Source organism: Maniola jurtina, chromosome 10 (genome assembly GCF_905333055.1).
Source record: "Maniola jurtina chromosome 10, ilManJurt1.1, whole genome shotgun sequence".
Lineage (NCBI taxonomy): Eukaryota > Metazoa > Arthropoda > Insecta > Lepidoptera > Nymphalidae > Maniola > Maniola jurtina.
This window is the reverse complement of record NC_060038.1, coordinates 3,507,896-3,525,692: the sequence shown is the minus strand read 5'-3', so window position 1 is coordinate 3,525,692 and position 17,797 is coordinate 3,507,896. Positions and strand designations below refer to the sequence as shown.

General features: G+C 35.2%; 2 protein-coding genes across 5 annotated transcripts in view; one reads left to right on the top strand and one right to left on the bottom strand.

The window, feature by feature from the left end:
• Nucleotides 1-420: 420 nt before the first annotated feature.
• On the top strand, nucleotides 421-6,180 carry LOC123868997 (vacuolar protein sorting-associated protein 72 homolog). Its single transcript, XM_045911718.1, has 9 exons — nucleotides 421-688; nucleotides 1,279-1,402; nucleotides 1,749-1,872; nucleotides 2,461-2,637; nucleotides 3,079-3,154; nucleotides 3,283-3,392; nucleotides 3,674-3,821; nucleotides 4,276-4,431; nucleotides 5,289-6,180. The coding sequence occupies exons 1-9, from the start codon at nucleotides 558-560 to the stop codon at nucleotides 5,479-5,481; spliced, it is 1,239 nt and encodes a 412-aa protein (XP_045767674.1). The 5' UTR covers nucleotides 421-557; the 3' UTR covers nucleotides 5,482-6,180.
• A 332-nt stretch (nucleotides 6,181-6,512) lies between these two features.
• Nucleotides 6,513-17,797, bottom strand: part of LOC123868989 — a 39,388-nt gene continuing 28,103 nt past the window's right edge. Inside the window, exons 1-5 of one of the 4 annotated variants that reach the window (XM_045911693.1) lie at nucleotides 15,061-15,246; nucleotides 13,844-14,026; nucleotides 12,010-12,230; nucleotides 7,789-11,716; nucleotides 6,513-7,696 (exon numbers count right to left, since the gene is read on the bottom strand). In XM_045911693.1, coding sequence (XP_045767649.1) covers nucleotides 6,783-7,696; nucleotides 7,789-11,716; nucleotides 12,010-12,230; nucleotides 13,844-14,026; nucleotides 15,061-15,223 — 5,409 coding nt within the window. In that variant the 5' untranslated portion in view covers nucleotides 15,224-15,246 and the 3' untranslated portion in view covers nucleotides 6,513-6,782. Of the gene's footprint in view, nucleotides 7,697-7,788; nucleotides 11,717-12,009; nucleotides 12,231-13,843; nucleotides 14,027-14,555; nucleotides 14,753-15,060; nucleotides 15,247-17,797 lie in introns of those variants that run through there. The other 3 variants (XM_045911696.1, XM_045911694.1, XM_045911695.1) reach the window with 3 other exon arrangements.

Here is a 17,797-nt window from a genome sequence, read left to right as displayed (position 1 = left end):
TTACGGCTCACGGGATACAGTGGAGGCTTAGCAATAGAGTCGTTGGCAGCCTTCGGGTACGGAAAATTAAAAATGAATAGTACTAGTATTTTTTTTTTATATAAACGTTTAGGGTCTAGATATTTTATAGGTTTCACGCATCGACCATCATTTACTTGGTACAACTAGGCGTGAGTCGTTGGTTGCATCTGTGCTGAATGGCTTGGCTGATCTATTTGCACAACCATAATTTTATAAATTAAGTTCTTCAAATAACAAATTTAAAGTTACCCATATTGACAGTACATAAAAAGCTCCGAAGCCAGATTATGTCCATTGCTTCGATCATAGATTATACCACTTATACTCAGTCTGTGGTCCATTGTAGAATTGACGTTGTCGGTAATCCTTGTCAGTTGTCATTGTAAGTAATGACAATGACTTTGACAACTTGAAATCAATTTTGTATTTGTTTGTATTTGTAAATTGTAATCTAATTTCCTGTAATTTTGGGTGGTAATTCGTTTTAAACAAGGTTTTTATAACAGAATAGGTAGCAATATAATTAATTTAGCAGAATGGCTCAACGCGAGCGCCGCTCCAATGCCGGTAATCGCATGGCAAAGTTGCTAGACGAAGAGGAAGAAGATGATTTCTATAAAACTACTTACGGTGGTTTTCAAGAGGTAGCCGAGGATAACGATTATGTGTAAGTCTTTTTACTACAATCATTTCATGTATTTAATCACTAATATGAGTACTGCATAAAAACCTAATTTTTAGGCAAAAATTTTTTGCTTCTGTAAATAAAAACTGTAAAAAAAAACTTTTATAAAAATGTAAATAAGGGTAAGTACATGGTCTACATTCTTCATAAGCAGGACCTTTTGTGACTGACGATCTACTGCCTAATTTAATGACGATGTTTTTTATTAACTAGTTTATTATCAACTATCAATCATGAATATACCCATGCACAGACACATTTCACAATTGGCGCCTATTGGTCTTTTATGCAAAAAAAAAAATCATGTATGAAGTTTAACTAAGAGAAGTTTCCCTAGCATGCTCTTTAGCACTCTCCATTTTGTTTCCACCTTGAGTAATATTAAAACAATCATTTTTGATTGAATGGTCAAGCATAAATAATACTTTGAACATTGTTAGTTAAAAATTATACTTTTCCAATTTCACAGTAGTTGTAGTCTCAAATAGGTGATTTGTTTCTAAAATGTGTCTACAAAATATCTAAAGTCAAAGTCAACTAAACTCTTCTTAAGTGAAATTCTTTTAATTCAGGCAAGAAAGAGAAGCTGACGATGTGGTGGATTCAGATTTTGACATTGATGAAAATGACGAACCAGTATCAGACCAGGAAGGGGAGGCTAAAGAAAAGAAAAAAGTCAACACTAAAGCCTACAAGGTAGAGGAAAAACTAAGTCATAATGTAATTTTATTTGAAAGAGATCTAATAATAATGTTACCCCACTGCACAAAAGGCACTTTAATAATAAAGAATATTGTACCTAATTCTGTTGTACAAAATCTCTTAACTAAAATGAAGATCCAATTTTTAGCAAATCAAGGGAAACAGTATAAAATTTTGTTTATAAAATACAGATGCGGGAGACTCTTTTAAATATCATAATATACCTAATCAGTTTCTATATACTTAGTAGTTGGGTTGTACCTACAGCTCTTTGGTATCTATGGATGAATACCCCAAACTTAAAAATTAAAAACCTTACTAGCAATTGTCTTAATTTCAGGATCCTAATCGAAAGAAAAAAGTAAAAAGACCAGTCACGAAAAAACCTAGGGAACCAAAACCTAAAGAGGATGAGGAGGAAAAAACAGAACAACTCGACCAATCATTAATTGATACATCTATAGGTTTGTAGTTCTTTTCAGGATTCCATATTTGAAAAGGAAAAAAGGAACCATTTTAGAATCACTTCGTTGTCTGTCTGTCTGTCTGTTGTGTCTGTCAAGAAACCTATAGGGCACTTCTTGTTGATCTAGAATCATGAAATCCGGCAGGCAGAAATGCACAAGTAAAGGAAAAATCTGAAAAGAGTGAATTTTAACCATATTAGGTTGTCCCTGAATGCATATTTTGAAAGTTATTTTATAAAATTCTAGATGACGCCTGTGACTTTCCTCACATTGGTTTGTCTTATATAAATAATAAATATCTTGAATAAAAGAAGCTTATATCCGTGTCTGGGCTGTTAGCTATCTCAATCAAATAAATGATGCCTACAATATTATCTAAATGGATTTTGGTTTTTAAAAATCCCATGGGATTCTTTGATTTTCCAGAACAAAAAGTAGCCTATCTGTCCCCGTCTCTGTGATGAAAGATGTCTGAACTTCATCAAAATTGCTTAGAGGGATGGACTGTGAAAAGCTATTAGACAGGCAGACATACACACTTTCGCATTTATAATATTAGTATAGATATTATTGTGTATTTTTTAGAAAGAAAATCCATAAGGCAGAGTACAGCAGTAAAATCTGCTGAAACCCAACAAAGGATCAAAATCAGATCTGAATTGAAAAAGAAGAAACCAAAAAAAGTTGAAGAGAGACCACTTACACAAGAAGAGCTGCTAGAAGAAGCTCTTATAACAGAGAAAGAGAATCTCAAAAGTTTGGGTATGTTGCTAGTTGCTTATTATATTTTATTCAAAATACAATATGTATTTTTTTATTTACTATGCCACATGCTTAACATCAATCACATCTCATGGAAAGTGATAATATACTCGTATATTTGCCTAGAAGATGTATATTCCCCAGGTTGTAATTAGTAGAAAACAGATTGCAGAAGAGTATTCCAAATATATACATTTCAGTCCAACACTGGAGCATCCTGAGGAGATGTAGACTCAACAATGCCAAATTGCAAAGTGTGTGTACTTTGTGGAGTCTACATTTCCTGAGAATGCTCTAGTGTCAGAGTGAAATGTATGTTCAGTGTGTTCTAGAAGTTTTGTGCGTTGGTAGTGTATATTACTTGCTTTTCCTGCTTCTTTAGTAGGAGAAGGGGGATTAAAGTAATGAATAATAATTGTAATCAGTGATTTCTCATTTCAGAGAGATTTGAACAGATTGAATTAGAAAAGAAAAAAGTTAGACCAATTAAAAAAACAATCACTGGACCCATTATTAGGTAAGTATTTGTTTTAAATGTTATATAGTTGTGTTATTATAATATATGTATATTTTGTTTGTAATTTACCAAATAAATAAATTAAATTTTATAATTTTAACAGTAAATTAATCATAATTTTCTTACAGATATCATTCATTTGCTGTCCCCATAATATCAGAAGTGACGCCTGAAGACAAGCCTAGTATAACACCAATTGCTGACCTTAATCTTAGTGACATCATAAAAAATGAAGATGGTAAGTTACAGATCATAGAACTAGAGCGGAAAGTCTGACACTGTTGGTGTCTCTCTCTCGGCATTTGAAGTGAGCTAGCAGTAGGTAAGTATTTGCCCCAAGTAGGTATTAGAAATATATAGAAAGCTGAATAGACGCGGAAAGCTGAAGGGATGCGTACGAATCTCCATACAAAACTAGTGTTTTCTATGGAAAAAAACTGAATTGAGTTGAATAAGTGTAGTTAATCCCTTAGTGATCGTTTAGAATTCTTGGGGTTCCAAAGTTTAATTTTATTTCAGATGTACTAACGCCGGGTGATTTAAGCGATCCAAGCGTGTCGACGAGTGAACCAAAAACTGAAACGGAGGAACCTGAACGCGACGTGAACAAAATAGACGTGGACGTGGTCGGACCGGACGAAGAGATCAGTATTGAAGATGTCTCTATGTAATTATATACATAAAATTTTTCATGTTTATGATAGTGTTTTTACCTACACTTCAAGGAAATTTCTTAATATTTTTTAAAATTACCCGCCCTCCCACTAGTTAACATGCAGGAAAAGCACAAACAAGGAGATGCACAAATTCCACAACCACTCGACGCACGTTTCGCCCCGACACCGGAGCATCCTCAGGAGATGTAGACTTTACAATGAACATACATTAAACACATCGCCATAACTTATAAGAGATAGTACTGTACATGGCGTATAGAATCCATTCTCGCTCTTGAATCGATCAAAACCCACGTGAATGTAGAAAGGACAGGTATCTATAAATGTCTTCATTTTAGACGTTAGTACTATAATGTGACGTCATGACAAATCCAATATGGCGGATATAATAAGCAACAAGAAGCGTTAAAAAAAATAAAAATGTGCCTATCAATTCTATTCTAGGAAAGAAGAAAAGCAGCCGAAAGTAAAGGAAAACGTGAAATACTACGAAAGAACTTTACTGTCGTTTGAGAACGACATTAAGGACGAAGCCTTCAACGCTTGCTTCCCGCAGAAAAAACCGAAACGTCGACGGGAGTTGCTGTGTGCTGTCACAAAGTATGTTTTCTCTTTTTAAGGTTCCATATCTCCAGAGATAAAAAGAAACCCATATAGGGTCACTTCGTTGTCTGTCTATCTGGCTGTCAAGACCTGTCAAGAAAATCAAAACATTTAAGATACTCCTGTAGAATTATGAAATTTGGCTTGTAGCAATGCCTTCTTATATTATCACAATTAAAGTAAAACCGTGAATTTGTCGTTACATCACCAAAAAAATTAAAAAGTGTTATTTCTTGTACTAAGATACGGAACCCTTCGTGTGCGAGTCCGACTCACACTTGACCGTGTTTTTCAAATTAAATGTCAAGTGCGTGTCAGAAGTACCTACTTAGAATACGCATAAGATAGAGTTCCGTAACCATGTTTGTTGCCAAAAATGTTAGCGGTCATTATTTCTTAAACAGCAGCAATTTTTCCAATGCCTAATTGATTTGGAAATGCCTATTGAATACACTAACATTTTTTCGTTTAAAAATCCTGTAGGAACTGTTTGATTTCCTGGCATAAAAGTAGACCATGTCATTCTCAACTTCATAATATCCATGCAACAAAATCACGTCGATCGCTGCAACCCAAAACTAATATACAAATGCGAAAGTGTTAATACTAGCCGATGCCCGTGACTTCGCCCGCGTGGATATAGGTTTTTCGAAATCCCGTGCGAACTCTTTAATTTTCCGGGCCTAGCGTATGTGTTAGTCCAGGATATTATCTATCTCCATTCCAAATTTCAGCCAAATCCGTCAAGTAGTTTTTGTGTGAAGGAGTAACAAACATACACACACACACATACTCACAAACTTTCGCCTTTATAATATTAGTGTGATAGTAGTGATGATGTATACTTGTTGCAGGAGGCCAGCGCGTTACATAGATCCAATAACCAAACTGCCGTACCGAAGCGTTGACGCTTTCCGCATTATCCGCGAAGCGTACTGCCAGCAGCTAGAAGCGCGGGGAGACCGCAACGACCCTGCTCTCGCCGCGTGGCTCAAAGCGAGGCGAGCGCACGCCGCGTCCTCTTATGTACAGATACATATTAAGTAAATGAGCTAATGACTGATGTAATATAATATGTAGAGATATTATCTAGAAAATTATTTTAGCTTTATTCTTTATCTTTTAAATGAGTTAGAGCAAGAGAAAACATGTATTAGACATTGTTATCGAACTAAAAATTAATCCAGTAACAGTGTCCAAACTGATGTACCGAAGCGTAGACGCATTATCCGCGAAGTGTACTGCCACCGGCTAGAAGCTACGTGCATATTAAATGAGTTATTTAGATGTATAATATAGTATTACCTAGAAAATAATATTTGCTTTATTCTTTGTCTTTTAAATGAATTTGAGCAAGACAAAACATATTTTTGACATGGTTATCAAACTCAAAATTAATCTAATAACCAAAGTCAAAATTGCCGTACCGAAGCGTGAACGCAAACCACATTATTCGCGAAGTATACTGCCAAATGCTAGAAGCGCGGGGAGCCGGAGTGCATATAAAATGAGCTAATTATATTCATATGTCAATACATGTTATAATATAGTAGGGAAAATGTAATAATATAGTATAATCTAGAAAGTAATTTTTGCTTTGTTCTTTGTCTTGAAAATGATTACTTACCTTTACCTTCTCATTTATATATGTATATTTATTATGTTACTTATACAATCTGCTTACCTATTTACAACTCTATTTGAATGTAATAAGGACGATATTTAATAAAAAATTGGTTGTTCATGCTTTGGTTTTTTTTTTGGCATGGTGTTACCTTAAACCTCAATACTTGGAAAGTGTACTGTATCACTTTGGCTTTAGTTAGAGCGAGACAAACAATTTATTGACATAGTATTGATTTTTGTTTTTGTAATATAATATTAATATAGTATGGATACACGTTCGTGGCATGCACGTGCGAACCAAAACTGGCGCGTCCGTAGGTCAATGCTGATCAGCTGTGGTCGATGCGCATTGTGCACACGGTTCGTGCGCGTGCGCAAGCTTGGACCCGCCTTAACGTAAGGCGGAGCCTTTGTACGTGGCTGATAATAAGTTTTTTAAATTAAAAAATCCATTTAACAAAATAGGCAACTTTAATATCGAATAAATAGTCACATCAATTTCTTAAAAAATAGTATAAGAATAGTAAGATTCAACATCTGTACAACAAATTGTACAATTCCTTAAAATTAAAACTTAATAAAAGCGTTTATTAAAATGATATGGAAAATGTCAGTGAGTTATTAAAAATTAGCCTGATTTTTTGTAAAAAAATATAGGTACTCTTAAATACTGCTGTTATTTAATCATTATTACAGGATAAAGACTTATTATTACTATTATTTCAAAGATCAGCTGTAAATGTTGGATTTAATCTTACGTTTGGCACACTATTTCTCCTAGGTATTTTCCTTAATTCCTTAAAAGTTATTAAGCCTGTAGCATTTACGTCTAATCTAGAATGATATTTGGACGGGTCTGTTGTAGGCAAATAAGGATATTCGTTTAGGTAAGTCTGTGCGTTTTTAATTTTGTTATCTTTAGCGAAATCATTTAATTGCGATTCTGCCATTTCATAAGAATTTAATTTACAATCTGATATATTTTCCATGGATCTGAAGGTTTCAAGAACAGCCTTTTTATGGGGTATACCTCGTAAGCTTCCTTGGCGACTAAGCCTACCGTCCATGACGTCTTCGAACAAATCGTCCACGTTAAACTTTTCGGATATCTTAACTAATTTCTTACTTTCTTCTTTCTGCTCTTGCAGCTGGTTCCAGGCTTTTGCAATTTCAGATGACGGCATGGAATTAGATTTTTTGATATTGCTCCTTTTACGTCGTCTATTATTATCAAGAGATTCAATAGAGCTGCTATCTTCAAAAGAATTCAGACCAAGTTTCTTTAGTCTTCTCTCGTCCCTAAGTTCTTCCAAGGATTGAAAAAATTGCTTTGCCTTTGAAAAACGATTTTTGTAATCTAGATGTGCCGTTTCCCCTTTAGGCGAAGATGCTTTCTTTTCTCGATCGTTGTCTATGATTTCTACATCTATATCTGAAAGGCTTAAGTACTTTCCTTCCTTATCTTCGAAATCAAGAGAGCTATTTATATTTTGATTGGTAGAAATAACCAATGTGTCTTCTGTTAAAATTTTCTTGCCGTTTGTTGATGTGTCAGTGTTTGGCAATTGGGCTGTCGATGATGATGATGATGGTTGTTGCGCTGAAGTCTCATTAGCATTGACTTTATTCGTCGTCCCTGTAAAATTTAAGTATGTTAATTCATAATAATAAAATAATTAGTTTTACAACTTGCGAGATTTACTAAATTATGTTGCTTATATTAATTACCTTCTGTAGAGATAGGAATTTGATTATTCGAGGACCCTGCAGGCTTCATACTGTGAATGATTTTTATCGGACTTGACTTATTATTTGAAGTCTTAGACACATCTTCATAAAGTGATATGAAGTTTTTAACAGATACTTTCGGTAACTCTTCAAATGATTTATGTTTATCTGAATCTTGATCCAATATTGTAGCAGTAGTCTTATTAAATATATCCATTTCTGATTTACTGATAGATTTTAATTTACTTGTTGAAGATTGAAATTGTGAGTTGCTTTGTTTATCAAAGCCTTTTATTGTTCTTTTAACATAGTTATTTTCATTATCAGTATTATTACGCTTGGGACACAGAGTCTCATCAAAACTTTTATTGTTTGCACTTTTTATTAATCTAGCCCTTTTTTCTTTCAAAGGAGAACTATTCTGGACTTGATTATTCTTGTTTAATTTTACATTATTATTATTATTAGCGCAGTCAAGAAATATTTCACTAGTAACTTTCTTGTCTTCTTGTACTTCTTCTTTTGAATCCCTATTTATTCGATCGAAAGATGTGTTTCTTTCACTGCTTTGATGAGAAATGTTATGCATTGATGTACTTTTTCTTTGTGGATACGGTAATTCTTCTGATTGAGATATATTATGAAACATGGATATTCTACTAGATACTAGGCCACTTTCATGGTTCACAAATCTGATATCTTTCCCTGATTGTTTTTGAACATCAGGTGTCCCTGAAAACGTATCAATCTTATTTAAAATATGCTTTCTACTTGTGCCAAAAAATCTTTTAGGGCTTGTTTCAAAGGCTTGAAAAACCTTCTCGGATAATTCTTGCTTTAGTTCTGCAATGGAATTTGACACTTGATTACTACCTTTATCAGTAATATCAACGTTAGCAAATTTACTGATGGTTTCTTTTACCTCGTTTAATGACTCTATCGTTGATTCCTTTTTAATTTTCACTGATCTTTTTCCAAAACAAGTTATTAAATCATAATTATTTGGTGCAGTTGTATTTTCTTCTGAAAATTTAGCAGTTTTCATATTTTCGACATAATTTTGTGTTTTAATGAAGTCCATGTTTTCGGTATTCGATTTCGTATATATTTCATAGTCATCCTGACCAGACTTCAAAAGATGTTGGACTATTTTTTTGCCTCTTCTTTTGCTGATAGAATCGTTACGTCTTAGATGTTTCGATGTTAACCTTCGTTTATTTTGAAACTGTCTAATTTCTTCTGATTTAGCTTCGATTTGTCTTATTCTGTCGTCCCAATATTTTTTCTTCTCTAATACTATGTTAGAATGTAATATTCGATCACCAAACTGTATTTCATCGTTATTATTTTGTTCTTGGTAATCTGCATTACCTTTGGCATGAAGGCTTGGACTTACTGAAAATGATTCAGTGGCATTTACCTGAACCTCAGAAATCTCTCCTTCAAATTTTTTCGCATGTCTCTTCACATCTGCTAATAATGCAGATGCCGAATTGACACGAATATCGTTTCCTTGTAGGGTATAATCAATCCCTAAATTTTGCAATTTATCGTCTCCAGTAGTAGTTACAGAAACGTTTTCAGAATTTGAATAAAGGTCGTCATAAATATCGTTTAGTTCGGAAAATGTAGCTGCCACTGAATCAATATCAGTCTTATTACCATAAGTACCATCCTTCGTATCAGATGTTATATTTCTTTCGTTCTCTTCAATTATTGGCGTGAATTCCGGACGCTTAAGATCATGCTTGTATAATCTGTGATCTTCGTCTATATAGGCAATATCTTTCAATTCACTATCGTTATGCCAAATTTCTCTTTCGGCTGGACCCATTCTTGATAATTCTTCTGATAAAGGTGACTTTCGTTTGTTAAAGGTTTCGTTTTCTGATAAACAGTTGCTGTCGTCTATGCTAACGTAAGCTGAATCCCATGTTTCTTTTCTGGGTGATGTTTCCCTACTTGATTGAGATTGGGTGGTCGTTGTAGGAGTAGGGCTAGTACGGGGAATTATAATAATATCCTGAGTCAAATTTGAATCTAAACTGCTAAAATTATCATCCATGAGCTCTTTTGTTAATACAGAGCTGTCTTTTGTTGAAAAACCCTTTTCACTATGAGCACCCGCTAATTCGTTTTCTTTGTTTGTTTTATTTTTCTTTTCTGACTTCATTATTTGTATATTTGTTTTTCCAGACGGAACAAAATTGACAGGAGGTAAAGAAACTGGTGCTCCTATAATAAAATCAGGTTTTTCCCCATACAACTCTGTGGCTTCAGTTTCATGTTTGAGGAAAGGGTTTGTAAAACTGCTGCATGTACTTTCGTCGGTCAAGAACGCTTGTTCTGGGTTGATGTACACTGAATCATTGCGGTTTGTCACCTCTCCAGAAATTATTTTATAGACTGGTGTTTTCGGTCGTTCTAATTCGGTGGCATCATTAAATGGATTAATATTTTGATTACTCGTTTCAAGCGGACGATCGATATATAACTCTGCTGTTAGATTTTCTGTTTGTTCATTTTGTGAATTATGTGTTTCGAATACCTTCGGTATTAAGGGCCTTAGCCCTTTTTTTACTGTATAATTTTGGTCATATATGTCATTTACAAATGGATTATTTGATTGAACTGTATCTATAGACATTGTATCATCTTCAAAATCTACTTTTAATATATTGTAGTTCTCTAGGCTATCAATGTGTTCATGCATATCCATGTCTGAAGTGTTGATTAATTTATTTTCTTTTACTAATGTTTTAGGCCGTTCAGTTAAAAGTGAGACTGAAATATTCTCTGGAACAATGATCCTATTAGTGTTTTTTAATAAGGTGTGACTCTTGAGTTGACTATCATAAATTGTTGAATTTAATATATCTGGAATATCTTGGTTTTGTCGTAAGTCATTAGTATCTTTGTCATTTCTTTTAAGATTTCTGTCACGACAGTTTTGAAAAATTTTACAAATGCGGCATAAAGTTAAAACTCGTTTTGCTATTTGATAAAAGTTATTCGATATTGTTTTAATTTTTACTTCCTTGTTTTTTTGTATACTATCTTCAACGTGTTTGCTTAGAACATTTACTTTTTCAGTCTGCATTAGATATCGAGCCTCTTCATCACTTATCTTTTCAAAAGTACCATTTTCATTTAGCAGCATTTTTTCCGTAACAAAATCTACAATTCTCAAAACTACTTTTCTGTCTGTTTTAACATCAACAATATCTATTTCTTCACCGTCTTCTAAACAAAAATTGTCTCGTTCTAGATTTTCTACTATATTGTTTGAGACAGATACCTTGAACGGCGAACCCACCACGTTTTGCCCTTTACTAGTTATTGATATTTCATATTTTCCTTCTAAGCTTGCAATGTAACCAACTCTAGCATGATCATGTTTTAATTCAATGTCTATGTCTATGTCATATTTCGTTTTTGGGATGTAAAATGTTTTGTTCATATCATTAATACCATATGACCGAAGATATGTGGTTCCTTGGGTAATTGGTAGAACTTTTTCAGTGTAACATGTTTTAGACTGCAGTCCTAATAGGTTTTGTCTTATCATCTGAGCTTTCCCCAGTATGGGTGGTAAAACGGTTGTCCCGTAAGTGTTTTTAGGCCCGTGTATCAAAATATTAATTTCTCCTGGATCCAAAGATTGCTGGGCGGTTGGATATATTTTGAAATATATTTTGTGATTGAGTTGTGCTGCTACCAGACCTGAACCTCTAGCGATGTAGTCAAGAGTAAATTGTGTGACCTCTTCGTCGGTGGTAGTTTGCGGGGCTGGCGAGTTTGTTGATTTAGGCGTCGATGGTGTCAGTTTGGATAAAGCCAACCGAACGCTTTCTAAGTAATTTATTAGTTTCCATTCTTGGTGTCTGCTTAGAGAATCATTTGATTCGAGCTCTTGACGGGAAAATACCTGTAAATGAAAAAAATAATTGTAGAGCCATAATATAGTTAAATAAGTGAGATACCAAACAGAAAATTAGGATGTGTTTTTGGGTAGTCTTATATTTTACAGTAAACAAAGATAACTACTTGTAGTTCGCATGATCAGCAAAAAGGTTGTAGGTATGTAGTCAATCTAGTAAAGAAAAGAAAGTGGCCGTATGATTAAGGCTGAGGACAGAATGTGGTGGGGTCACTAGTGACTATGTTCAGCTGTGGAAGCTGATAAGATGATGATGATGACGGAGTAGACAAAGATCTTACCGGGTCAACACCAAGATAATTATCGGCAATCGATTGCGCATGCTTGATCGACAGTCTTGTGGGCGGGTGTCCGGCGCAGGCTCCTGGCAGAGCTGCATCCAGCACCCCGCACAGTATCCAGCCATGTCTCCATACCACTTCCAGCTTGTCCACTCGGACTGGGCCCGCTTCTCCAAGCCATTGTAGCACAGTTTGCTTCTGTTCTTCACTCGAAAATATCACTGAAATTGACAATGATCATCTTTCAAAAATCAAAATTCAAAATATTTTTATTCAATTAGACTTTTACAAGTTTCTTTTGGATCGTCAAAAGCATCTACCACTGGTTCGGAATCTTTAGACTCTTAGTCATCTACCAAGCTTGAAGAAAAAATTTGGAGAAGAATTGCTCAGCATCGGGAAGAATGATGTGTACAAGAAGAGATCTATGTCCAACAATGGATAAAAATACAAGCTGATATAGAAGAGGGTCTTTGGAATCAATAATCAATCTCATTAATTGAATTGAGTCGAAATCTATCTTGCTAGATTTTGGTAGAATCAATTTCAGTCAATTTATAGCTAAGTCTAGCTATACCTAATAGAGATTATGGTTTTGAACCGCAAAAGTTTCCTCTCAATGAACTCAGTTGTATTTGCAAGATGTGCAGACAAACAGCCTATAAACAATAGGAAGAGTAGGAATTCAGCCATTTGTTTTTATAAGAGTAGGTACTAGTATAAAACAATATGCTCGGTTAACAGATTTTTGGTGAGTAGGTACATATCCCTCGTATCATTCTCGTTTCTGAGTTAGGTTTAACGGATGTATCACATTACGAATAACGGGCATTGTGAATTTCGTCACGCTGTAAGATGAAATTATTCATGCGTGAGACATGTAAAATTCGGAAGTAGGTAGGTAGCTAGCTATATTTGCCCGCAACTGTTTTTTTATATCCTAGGCAGAAATACTACATACCTACCCATTTTACCTGACATACGAGTAGCAATGATACTATTGTAGTTTAGATGGAACCTAGAAGAGATGTAACACTGTTGGTTAAAAAGTCAGTTACCAGGCCACTTGCGTGACCTCTTGCTTGCAGTTTGAGAGAGGTAGGTAGTACTCACAAAACATAACAACTGAGTCGATCTATTTCAGCAACTTAAACTGGATGCTCTGCCGTGTTATCCTAGAAGTGAGTCAACAGGGATGTAGACAGCTGAATATTACCTACAGAGTTACTAGTAGTACCTACAGCTAACGTTGTTGAATGCCTGAACACTTGCGGGACCTCTTGCATGACTTTTTCTTTTCACGGGCCTATGAGCTAAATAAATAAATAAAATCGTTTTATTGCAGGTTAGGGACCCATATAAACAGTAAAAAATGTCCTTACAGGTTCCGACAGCCTAGTCGATGTACTTTAGTATAGCTTGAACAGATAACTCTGCTGTCCCGAGAAGAGAGTGAGTGACAACAACGCGATGTATCGCAATGTTGTTAGTAGCACGCCTTACGCAGTTGATACGCCTGTCTACATGCGGAACCTCTTGCGTGACTTATTGTTTTCACGGTATACTGTTAGCTAAATTGGATTGTAATAATGTAGTTAGATGCTTACAAGGTTTGACAGCCGAGTCGATGTTCTTTAGGAGCTTGCACAGAAAGCTCTTCTCCAGAAGAGTCGCCATAAGATAGTGAGCAGAGTAGCAGGGACGATGGGTTGTAGTAGCTCGTCTAGTGCGGTTGATACGCCTGACCATTTGCAGGACCTCTTGCGTGTTTTTTTTGTTTTCAAGGGCCTAAATTAGTCTGTAATAATGTGGTTACTTAGTTGTAGATACTTACAAGGTCTGACAGCCGAGTCGATGTACTTCAGGAGCTTGAACAGGAAGCTCTGCTGTCCCCAGAAGAGAGTGAGCAGAGTCGCGGGCGCGATGTAACGCAATGTTGTTAGTAGCACGTCCAGCGCGGTTGACCACATGCCGCGCTCCGCCTCGAACTCTGGATACTCGGGGATGGGAAATAATCCTGGAAAGAAAACGATTTTTTGAGTAGGCAGGTAACACTAAAGGAGGGGAGGAGGAGGTGGCGGGAAAGACTAAGGAATGCCTTTCTGGATTCTGTTGTTCTCGACATATAAATGTAGGTAATATTAGTAGCACGGTTTTTTTTTTAAAAAGAATATTAGCTATGCTAATCATGACTAATACTCCCCTTTCCCCTCCAAAAGCGTAAAGCTTGTGTCAGGAGTGGGTACGACAATAGTGCAACGGGTGGTGTTTGACCGCCGACCTTTCGGAAGTCAGTCCGCTCCTCAACCGTTGAGCTATCGAGGCTAATTTGAGAGGTGGAGGGAATTTAATAATAAATTCTCTCCACCGTGCCATAGGATCACTTAGATCCTGGTTGAAAGTGTGATTGCAGTCAAGAGCAATGCCTACCTAACTACTTAGTTATATTAGGATAATAGACACGTTGATGCTTAGAATTATTTTTAGGAAAAGTAAAGGAGTAATATAGTACCTAATTGTCTGTTCTTTACTAGTTAAGTACTAACCTATGCTTCTCGCGTGGTTATCCCACACATTCTCCATGTACTGTCTGGACAGCTCTTCAATGCTATCGGACATTTTTTCGTTAGGTACTTATTAGAAGTTATTATGTCGAAATTTCCATGTTAGCCCTGAACTAGGGGCTTAAAGAATTAACTGTTTAAACAACTTTAATCGTCTTTATCAGTAAAGTAATATGTTAATAATATAAGTATCTTTATCTCGGTTATAATGGCAGACGTAGGTACCTATTCCTACCCAATAAGTTTCTAATAATAATTAAGTAAGGTATCTACTCGTACCTACCTACCTACTTTGACTCCACCATATTATTCAAAATGTCCTGCCTAAGACTTGTTTGGTTTGTAAATTATAGCTATAGGTATGTCATAACTAAGCGTTTTAGTTGAAATGAATCCGATAAATAGTAGGTAAAACCTAGGTATTAAGTTTAAAATTTTATACGAAATAAAAGATAAGAGAAAAATAGAAAGTAGGTTACATCTCAACTCACAGATATCTGAGTCACCTTATCAGATGTCAGGTACGACAAAAAACTGTAATCCAATTCTTTAAAAAAATGCACTCGATTTAAAAAAAATACGCGCGCTAAAAATTCTATTCGAGTAAACGCGACGTCCGAGTGGGATCTGTGTCCAATTTCATTAACCATAGCGTCAACATACTAATCTTATCTCCAGGCTTCGAGTGTATCAATGCAACACATAATATAAGGTAGGTATTATGAGGTATGTAAGTAAGGTCTACCTAGAAATATTAACACGTTCAAAAGTAGATTTTATTTCTTATACGGAACAACCAATTTGGAATGGCAAAATAATCACGCACATTCACTATTATGTTGCTGTATTTAAGGCTGTGCCTGCCTACTTAATACAATGTAAGTAGATAATAGATGAAAAGATAACGATAAAATTTTTCAATGAATCAGAAATTAGATAACAGGCAGGGATTAAAACTTTAATGAATAAGCGACGGAATATCATTTCTTGCAATAGATTTAGTTTAGGTATAGTGAACATTTAGTCCTCTGCATAAGTAAAAGTTTTTTTTTTTGTGAAGTAGAAACTTAGATAAGAATTAAGATGTTCATAAATTATCTATTAAATAGATAATGGTGATGGTTGATGATGGTGCCACGAACTTCATCTGGAATTGACGCATTTGACTCGTATAAAGATGAACGAAGGAAATTGTTGCAAATGCATCTGGAAAGCAAAGTATTCGCGATGATTTTGGCATAACTAAATAGACGTACCCAAAGACGGTCCCCTTTATAACTTCAATAGTTATAGACTGTATAGCCCGTTTATTTACAATTGTAGATTATCTTTGATGACTGATGGATGTTAGATAAAGAACGTTTTAAATATTTCGAGTGCCACGGTAAATATGGGTAGATACCTAGGCACCTATGACTTATTAATTTTATTTTTAAACAATAAAATAAAAATAAGTCATCTATAGGTATAGATGAATGGTGATGATGAAATAGAATGGGTACCTACCTACCTACTTACTTATCTTTATGATGAATACTCCTACTAGGTGCTCCGTGTTTGCCACCGTGTTTCCGTGTCTTCCAGAGTTTATTTTTAACCCCCGACCCAAAAAGAGGGGTGTTTTAAGTTTGACGTGTGTATCTGTGTATCGGTGTATCTGTGTATCTGTCTGTGGCATCGTAGCTCCTAAACTAATGAACCAATTTTACTTTAGTTTTTTTTTTTGAAAGGTGGCTTGATCGAGAGTGTTCTTAGCTATAATCCAAGAAAATCGGTTCAGCCGTTTAAAAGTTATCAGCTCTTTTCTAGTTACTGTAACCTTCACTTGTCGGGGGTGTTATAAATTTTTAATTTACACTTGTACCTAACGCTGACGTCCAAGTAAGTAGGTATACCGTAGGCACAAAACACTAATGGAGTGGAATCGCCTAAAATCATCACACTAATATTATAAAAGCGAAAGTTTGTATGTGTGTGTGTGTGTGTGTGTGTATGTTTGTTACTCCTTCACGCAAAAACCACTGGACGGATTTGGCTGAAATTCAGAATGTAGATAGATAATATCCTGGATTAGCACATAGGCTATTTTTTATCCCGGAAAATTAAAGAGTTCCCACAGGATTTTTAAAAACCTACATCCACGCGAACGAAGTCGCGGGCATCAGCTAGTATTGTAATAATAATATAATAATCGCTTTATTACATCAATTAATGTCAATAAACATTAAACACTGATTTCAACAAATCTGATAGCTTTAAATGCGATTAAACTCAGGTAGGTACCTACCACCTAGATACGAGTACCTATAATGACCACATATTATATTAAAATTCATCTGAAAGAATTTTTAGACTCCGTGTAACTTAGGACAATAGGTTCCTAGACCTACCTACGTAGTTAAGGTAATGAGAGAAAGCTTGAATCTCCTTTAGCTATTAGGTACTTACGTCAAGAAATCAGCGATAAATAGGTAAGTATAAGTACACTGGAAGCACAAGCAGTAGGTGAGCTTTACATTTAAGATTACCTCATTTTTTGAATTATCTACTTATAATAATCCTCCTCCGCTTCCTCCCTTCGTTCAACTCGCTTGTTTCAGCTTCCCGAGCTTTTGGCTTCGCGATTTACAAAAAAACTAGGGGTAGGAAGACAGACAAGACCGTGTAGAGTCAGGGTGCTCAGTGCTATTTTTGCCGGTTTTACTTGTTTGTCATTCGGACAAAGTTTTTGATATCAAGATTCAGGACATAGAACTAGAGTGAGGGAACTCTCGGTTTAATTCTGAATCGACGATATGACAAATATTAGGCTATGGGTGACATGAAAACATTGTAAAATATATTGCCAGTGAGATCGAAGCCTCAACGTTTTATCACAAGTTCTCGGTCGTGAAATGCAGTTGAGAGTTGAGATATTCATTGAAATGAAATGAAATGAAATTACTTAAATGAGATTTATTCGCTGTATATGAGTTATTGAGTTCAAAATAATATTATAGCTAAGTTTATGCGACCTTCATATTCTACTTAATAAGCATGCAAATATGTAATACTCTTCAGGAGGTCTGAATCATTGGTAATTGGTAGGTCTTATCTATATCAACAACAAATATCAGCCTATTTATGTTTTGACCCTATGGCCGTAGATACATACCCACATAGTTTCTCGGTATAAAGTCAGTAGGGTGGGAATATTTTCTACCTATCTTTATACTACATCTCAA

Coding starts and splice junctions, on each gene's coding strand:
- LOC123868997 (XM_045911718.1), top strand. CDS start 558: ATGGCTCAACGCGAGCGCCGCTCCAATGCCGGTAATCGCATGGCAAAG. Junction 2,638..3,078: donor AGAGAATCTCAAAAGTTTGG/GTATGTTGCTAG, acceptor TTCTCATTTCAG/AGAGATTTGAACAGATTGAA. Junction 3,822..4,275: donor AGTATTGAAGATGTCTCTAT/GTAATTATATAC, acceptor ATTCTATTCTAG/GAAAGAAGAAAAGCAGCCGA.